This window comes from Helobdella robusta (genome assembly GCF_000326865.2).
Source record: "Helobdella robusta unplaced genomic scaffold HELROscaffold_9, whole genome shotgun sequence".
NCBI classification, from domain to species: Eukaryota; Metazoa; Annelida; class Clitellata; order Rhynchobdellida; family Glossiphoniidae; genus Helobdella; species Helobdella robusta.
This window is the reverse complement of record NW_008705512.1, coordinates 259,524-268,467: the sequence shown is the minus strand read 5'-3', so window position 1 is coordinate 268,467 and position 8,944 is coordinate 259,524. Positions and strand designations below refer to the sequence as shown.

Sequence of the window (8,944 nt, the reverse complement as noted above, 5' to 3'; positions counted from 1 at the left end):
GAGAAAAATCGAAAAAACGAACTACAAACATATTAACGCCAAACATTCGGTAGAATTTATAAAATACTGTAAAAATTATGGTCTATTACCAACATATATATATCATAATATACATAATATATATATATATATATATCATAATATACCAATAAGTCTAACAAACTGAGCACAACTGAGTGAAGAAATCAAATAGGTAGGCAGACTGATAGTAATTGATTAATTATGCAGAAACTACAGAAAACCGAAGCAGAAAATCAGCAAATAAGTTTTGCAGGTATCAAGCAAATGACACTAATTGGAACTGAAAAAATTTTAAAAGACATATTTGTACAGTGGTACATGATAAAAAACATGACTTCCAAAATCAAATCTGAAACATAGCATTTTATAATAATCTTAACAGATCCCACAAATAAATCATTTCAAATGTGTCAAAAGCAGTAAGATGGTCAAAAATTTCATTGTAAATTGTTCTAAATTTGAGAAAGATTGAAAATGAAAGACATCCACTGCCAAAAAAATACAAAGATAAAACGATATATGATGATGATAATAATAATAATAACATTTATATTTACATAATGGCGCCAATTTGCACCACAACTTCAGAGGCAACTAGAGCTTTCGTATATGTATCAGCAAGAGAAGTTTGGCTCTTTTTTAAAAGAATCAGTGAGAAACATTATTTCATTACAATAAGTAAAGCATTCCAAACATCATAAGCAGTGTGACGGAAGTAGCAACTAGCAAGAGGGGTTTGGCAACAAGGATGTTTAGAAATCCTGCTGAGGACCTGTGGAGTGATCTGGCGTGTTCATTGCAAAAGACAGGATAATTTAGATATGCTGGGTATTTTTATAATAATATTTTGAAGGTTAGGACTGCAATTTTAAAAATGATTTGAACGGAGACAGGAAGCCAATGAAGCATTTGGAAGAGAATGTACTAAAGATGTTACAAAAGATGTGTGAGGCAATGTATGATAAAAAGTTTCATTAGTCTATTTTTGATAGGACCAGACATCTACCAAGAAGTGCTGCGACATCAAATGTGATCATGCGTTGGATTTGTTTCATTACAAAAAGATGATAATTATATGGTCTGATGATTTCAGAAATGCTTGTCAAAAGTTAGATATTTGTCAAATGTGACATGCCATGAGCTAATAACTAAAACAATATTTAAAAAAAAAATAACAAAATGAATTTCATTTTTATTAGTGGAAAAAGAAACTTATATATTTGGAAGTACAACAAGACATAGTTTAAATATAATTATTTTTAACAGCCAAAAATTAATTTTTTCTTCCAAATTATTTGAATAAAATAAAAAATGATTATCATTTACAATCAAACTCCTTTTGAGTTATCATGTGATAAGACAGTGTTTTGACTGATATCTAACAAACGATGATACTGGGTGTAAAAAAAATTGTGCTATACTATATATATACAATATAGCAATATAATATATATATATATATATATATATATATATATATATCTATAAACTAACTTGTTCATCCAGCATAATATATTTTTTAAAAATTTACAATGTGATAGTCTTGCCAAATATTGATAAATTTATATTTTAAATTTTAAATTTTCTGATAAACAAATATCTAAATAAAAAGTGAAATTAGCATTTTATAAAAAGTATGCAAACAAAAATAAACAAAAACTTCAATAATTTAAAAAACTTTGTTTTTTTATGATGTTTTGTTTACAAACATTTGTCTATTCCTTTAATTAGTTTAATTTATTATTTTTTATATAGCAATTATAAATTATCATGTCGTCATCACACAATAATAGAAGTATGCATTTAACCTCATCTAAATCCATCTCTCGCCACCACCACAGACAAAAAAAAGGTTAGGCAAGCCAAGCAAGATTATTGCATTTGTTTTGTTGCTAGACTATATTTATTTTTATTACATTTTATTAGTATTTAGTCAATATTGAGAGCTATCATATGTACTAATATTGATTGTTGTTAAAAACAGTTAGAGTAAAATTGAAACAATTAATCTTAATATTAATGAAAGAAAACTAACAATCTTAAATAGACATACAAAACAGCATGCACTAGTTGTAAAAAAAACTTTTTTTAAGTTAAACTTTACTAAACTAAACTAATATTAATAATAACAATAAATAAATGTCACAAAAAACATCATAAACACTGTGTTATAAAAAGAGTATAGCAGTATTATTATTTAATAATTTAATTTAAATAAATTCAAATGATTAATTAATTGCAAAGTTGGATTCATAAAATTTTATATTTTAAAGTTTTTAAAATTTTAAAAACAATATTAATCATTAAAATTCAAATGAGTCTAGCTAGTTTGGTAGAAAATTTGGCTCAGCGTCCCATACGACGATTGACTTAATTCTGTTAGCTTCTTTCTGAGCAAGAGAACACGCTTTACTAAACTTCAGTGAACACAAAAAACAAGAACGTATGCCTCGTCGCTACTACCAATGCGTACAGCGTTGTCGTCACTAACCTCTAAATTAAATTCTTTGACAGCCTCCATTTCAATCAGTTCCAATAGTTAAAAAAAACAAATACACGATTAAAATATTAAACACTCCGACACATTATCAGCTATCTTTATCATCGATGATACGATGACCGAGACAAGATGGTGAATAAAAGATGGGCTGCTTAATATTACCTAGCAAAAAAAATGACATTTTTATTGATTAAACGCTACAAAATTAAAACGTAAAAGTTTACGTTATTTTCATCCCACTTAAATATCAACACTTTCAAATTCAGCATTAATTAAATCTTGGCGAAGTTTATTCAACAGAAGAAAATTATTTTTTGTTAATAAGATTGCACGTTGCATGCTTTTAAAGTAAAATTGTTCTTCGAGATATTGAAATTCGAAAATGACTTATGGTATGTTGAGCAATAATAAAAAAATAATAACAATAATTATTATCAGTATAATTTATTTTAGTCATTTTAAAACTTAAGGTCATTGTTATAATGTAACATTAGTTTATTTTAAATCTGTTACTTTCATACACTTTTCATTTATTAATGCTAACTATTAATTTATACACTAGAGATAATTTTTACATTTTAAGATAAAAGGTATCTTGATGGTGCACACGAAAATTTTACCTATTTAATTGAAAATCCAATCAAGGTATTTTAAGTATTGTTGAAAACCATTAATTTATTGCATTTTACTATTTCAAATAATGTGATAAGGAGGTTATGTTTAAACCTCTCAGTTATCGGCATTCTTGTGTTTCGGTTGTTGTGCAACAAATCGATAAAAATTTTTTACATTATGAGAGTAGAGAGTTGGTTGAAAAAAGTAAAAAAATTGCTTATTAATTTTGTAAAAAAACTTGACTATCAGGGTCAAAGTCATAGCGAGGTAGACTATGGTGGCTGAAGCCTCCTCTCAAATTTGCTAAAACCATTTAGTTATTCAATATACATAAGAAAACAATTACATAAAATAGTCTATCTTAATATCTATTTTTAACAAGAAAAACATAAAATTAACCAGAAATTTTGATTCAATCGCTAAAATTATTAAAAGGACACAAAGTAAACACGATCTATAACTTTAACAGTTTTATCATTTTATGAATATTACATTGAAAAACTTGGTGTTAGTTTCTTTTATTTGGCTGAGCCATATGCATATATGGAATATTTATATGGGCGAGCTAAAAGATTCTTAGAACGGATACAGTTACAATGGCTAGGGATATGATCTTTATGGGTTCAAACACTTGCTATTGAAACATCCAAATTAGCAAATTGATTTGCCGATTGCAATGCCTTGACAGACTGCAGCGCCAACCATTTACTAAACATTCATCTCAATGCTGATAACAACCAGTTTCAATTTCAACCATTGAAAAAATTTCTCAACATTGTAAAACTTTTAAAGCTCATTCAAGAAGCAGTTTAAGATGAAAATTGTTTCAGTGATTTAGCTTTTCATGTTCAAGTATTAAAATTTACAATTGTGAACTTTAAATCCCAAAATCTCGTCGTTAAATTAACTTATATAATTTTTTTACGTAGCTTGCTTGATGGATTAGATATTTTGAAAATTTTATTTATTTTCATTACATTTTAATTTTATTATGTAAAAAAAACCATTGTAAAAAAATTGTAAAATTTGAGGAAACTGAGGAAATGTTTTTGGAAACTAAAAATGACACCAGACCCTAAAGCGCACAGAAAATGTGTTTTTTAAATACACTTAGAATAATTATTCTGGCCCTTGAAGGTACGAGGGCATATTTTCAGTGCGCTTTAGGTAATTCTTTAGTTTCTATGAACAATCAAATTTTACAATTTTTCCATTTATATTGTTTATTAATAACATTCATTATTGAAAATTTTATTGATTTTGGTTATTCTTTAATTGGTTTACTTCATGCATTTGCATAATATTTCAGCACATTTAGCATCTTTTTTCTGGTATCATATAGTCACGCTAATTTGAAATCGTCGTGCTTGGCAGGCCTCCCTCTGGTAAAAAACAGGCCCTAAATTGAAAACCTGGCTACGACTTCGATCAGAGGTTCCCAATCATGAGTTGAGTCAGACTTATGCCGAACCACTTTTATAATGCAAATATATATTTAGGGAGTGACTTAAAAGCCGAGATACTCCTCTGCAAAGTAATCATAAAGCCATAGATAAACAAAAATCAGTGCGTAAAAACGAGCACGGTGGCCTCAATACTTTTTTTAAAATTTTGCATCTTTCGGGCTCAGTATGTTTAAATGAACGAGTATCTGGGTCAAAAAAATACAAAATAAAATGTACACAAGACAAAGATCACATTCCTTTTTTGCAAAAAGCTACTAATTTAAATTGGAACCTAGCATGGACCTCGCTCATGTTTTAAAATTGGTACAGGGAGTTTCAAGAAAATTATATTCAACTTCAACTCAAGTTTAATTCCTACGTATAATATTAGTAAGTAAAGAACTTAGTATAACGCTAATCACCTCATAATTATAATTTTCAGAATAATGCATCGATATCCGATTTTGAGTTGATTAAAGTTGTGGGCGTAGGAGGATTTGGAAAAGTTTCCCTGGTTCGGCACAAAAACAAAACGTTATATGCCATGAAATCCATGAGAAAAGAACAAGTATATTTTGCATTAATTAAGTCGTCATTCATCTTATTTTAGCAACATTCCCTCTTTGAATGTTTAGATCATCAAGAGAAATTTTTTCACACAAACAATGTGGGAGAAAAAGATTTTGCAAGCTGTTTCTTTTCAGTTCATTGTCCATTGCCACTTTTGTTTTAAGGTTTGAAGAATATGAATAAATTCATTAACTATTGTGTTAAACTAATTGCTAAAGCTTGTTCGCCTCTCAATCTGTCACTATATTTCCAACTGTATTTATGACTGATTTAGAAATTTCATTTAAATTTTACACTATTTTTAGGATTATGACAACATCTACATGGTACTTGATTATGTTCCGTGTGGTAATCTTTATTGGCATCTAACTCGCTCCCAAAAATTCAAGTGATTTTTTTAGACGTTGCGCTGAACTTTCAATTTGAATTAGCAAAAAAAAGCAAAATAAAATATTTAAAACATAAAATAGTTAAATACGACAAAACAGATATAAATAAGTTAATTAAATCAAGTGTTTAAATTTATCAAAAATTATGCTCAACAATTATTATCCAGTTTTTTTAAAAAGTTTTTGTATTTTCAATTTTAATTTAATTTCCGTATAGAGAAAATCAAAGTAAATTTTATGGAGCACAGGTGTTCCTGGGTTTGGAATACTTGCACAATTTGGATGTTGCACATAGAGATTTGAAGCCTGAGAACGTAATGTTGGATTCCAATGGCTATGTAAAGGTGACTATTATATCTCAAAATTTAGATTAAAGTATTTAGTCTTCTATTGTATGTGTGTTAATTTTTGAGTTCTTTAAAACGTTTTTCCTCGAAGCATCATGATACATGTTCATAGTGGCGGATTTACGCACAGGCACCTGCCTGGGGCGGCAAATTTTGAGAAGCGGCGAATTTCGAAAACCAATGATTAAAAAATGTTCAAGTTGAATTGAAATTAAGATGTTGTGTAGATCTTTATTTATCAACGATCTAGATGACTCTTTAAATTTAAAACTTTTGTATTTAAAGTCTTATTTGGCCTCCTTAGACCAAAATTTAGTTCCAAACACTCTAATTGACTTATTTAAATGGACAAGAGTGAATAAGTTGCAGTGCATATATAGACATTACACTTCGGACGTACACTAGCACTCCTGCAACAAACAGTCCGGCCGTGTTCAACGATGTCGGGACAAAGTCTAAACTTCCTTGCAATCATGTGCATTGAAAAAACAATTTTGCAAGGATTTGACTTTAATTTCATTTTTGATGAGTCGGCGCGTAGAAAAACACGTCGTAATGTTTTGAAGTAACTTTTTTTAAAGAATAGACTGTTTAATGCAAAAGCCTTTTTTACCAATTACTTAAACATTATTATTAAAGAATGTGCCCAATAGAAATGTATTGAAAATATTACCTTTTTTGATTTTTTTTTAAATTATTATATAATTTGGGCGGCAAATTACGGGCCGGTTAATCCGCCACTGCATGTTCAGCACATGAAGACTCAATAGCTCATACAACTGTGATTTGGAATCAAGACCCAACGCACCGTTTTTGAACAAATAACAACGGATGTTATGTTAAGAAAAACTTATACTACATTAGCCTACTGAGTCATTTCTCATTTCATTTATTTATGGGTAAGGGCGAGTTATGCATTTAAAAAAGAAATACTACATACCACATAATGTTATACCGATGATTTACGGGTGAGAACAATTTCCAAAGAACAAATTGAATGAAACCTGACTAAGCTCACCATATTACATATTGCTGTATAAAATTGCATATGGCGATACATTAGAGATTAGAGAACCGCTGTAGAGAATTCTAGAAAAACAAGATTCCGTGCGCTGAGATCATTCTATTTTTATTTGCATTTATTTGTATTAAATTTTTTCCATTATTAATAAACTTATATTTAATTGCATCGAAATTAAAACATGAAACAGTTAACGGATTTAGGATTTGCCAAAGTGATGAAATCACGAACATATACAACCTGTGGATCTCCGTACTATATGGCGCCAGAAATTATAATGCACAAAGTAAAAATGAAATGTGAATTGAAATTTAATTTATGATTTCATGATGCATTGATGAAAATGACGTTTAAAAACTGAAGGTACAAATTTCATTAAACATTATTATTCATGACCAAATCACCATAACCAGTGTTTGGATACCATGCTGTGTCCTTTCCATTTTTAGTTGGCTTTTGAAATATTCAAACTTTTTATTTCAAGGGTTATAAGACGGAGGTTGACTGGTGGGCGTTTGGAATCCTGCTGTTCGAAATGACTGGCGGCTCTTTGCCGTTCGATGGGTCGAATGAGGAAGAAATTTATCAAAAAATATGTGAAGGCTATGTAAATATCATAAATTAATTTCGTTAAAAGCAGGCTATGACTTGAAAATGTTTAACCGTAATGTAATAAAAGTGACACGGTAAGCAGATTAACACATTATTTTATAAGTTTAGATGCCCGAGCTTCTTTAGTAAAGATCTAAAAGATTTGTTGTCCCATTTGATACAATTAGACGTTACACGTAGATTGGGAAACATGAAAAATGGGGCAGATGATATTGCCGAACATATATGGTTCTATAATTTCAACTGGCAAGATTTACTAAACTATAAGGTTACACCGTTAATTACTTTCAGAAGATTTAATTTAAACAAAGTGAAATTTTTAAGGTTATAACTTACTTATAATTTAAATTTATTGGAAGTGCAATAAGTTTGCTCGGGAGTAATGTAAAAAGTCCCTCGAAAACACGAATCAAAAATGACTTAACGAATTTAAAAATATTCAACTCAATGCAAAGAATGCTTGATAATAGACTGCACTGCACCGCACACCTCAACATCTGTGCCTATGCAACGGAGCAGTATCGAACATTTTGCTTGATTGTATCGGAGTAGTTTTGCGTAGATTAAATTTTATTCCTTCCAACCCAATCATTATTGGATCATTGTCAAAAATTACGTATGGTATATTGCTAACAAGCGTATCGAACATTTTGCTTGATCGTATCGGAGAAGTTTTGAAGTAAACTTAAAATTATAGGAATTCATTTTAGTCAATCGAAGTTTTACTGAACCCGACTTGATGTTCCTTCACTTTTTATTGTCAGATTATTCCAGATTACATCCCTGAATTAAAAAGTCCAGAAGATACCAGATTTTTTGGAAAAATAAAAGAAACTCCAATACCGAAATCGAGAAAAAGTTACAGTACAGAGTTTGCTGATTTTTAATCAAGCCTAACAAAAATATGCTTTAGCACAGAAATTTTTTAAATTTTTATTATTTGAACAAACAATTTATATTTCATATTCTAACATTTTCAAATTTATTTTACTTTCAATATTTCAAGGTTTGTTTTCAAAAAATTTTTCAAAGTATTTGATTTAAAACTTAAAAAAAATGCATCTTATCCGTCTCCTGCGCCAGATAATGCAATGAAGTGTCTTGGAGAGGGCCTTCCAGACACTGGAAAAAGAGGTGCATCTCAACCACATCAGAAACTCAAACGGTCCTGGAATGCAGCTTGTAGCTTGAAACCATCCATTGGAATGTTAATTTTTCTGCAAATCTTATCAATGAGAGTTTAATAAAAATATATAATTTTTCCATGAAATGAATACACAAACTGAGCAATAATATAAATAGATTGAAGTTGGGTAAAAAATTTGTACTAAATGTTGCTAAATTTATAAAGTAATCCGTATGACTTAGTTTATTTAAAATTCTACCAAATTATTAGTTTGTTTAAAAAAATTAATGTCTATAAT

General features: G+C 29.1%; 1 protein-coding gene across 1 annotated transcript; it reads left to right on the top strand.

Annotated features, from left to right (window-relative positions):
* Nucleotides 1–5,026: 5,026 nt before the first annotated feature.
* On the top strand, nucleotides 5,027–8,407 carry HELRODRAFT_70625 (hypothetical protein; the record flags this gene model as incomplete). The annotated part of the gene is made up of 8 exons (XM_009032893.1): nucleotides 5,027–5,149; nucleotides 5,217–5,315; nucleotides 5,457–5,539; nucleotides 5,758–5,884; nucleotides 7,099–7,194; nucleotides 7,393–7,515; nucleotides 7,624–7,788; nucleotides 8,285–8,407. Coding segments are annotated over 8 exons (939 nt in total), but the record flags the coding sequence as incomplete, so codon positions are not given.
* Between the last annotated feature and the right edge of the window lie 537 nt (nucleotides 8,408–8,944).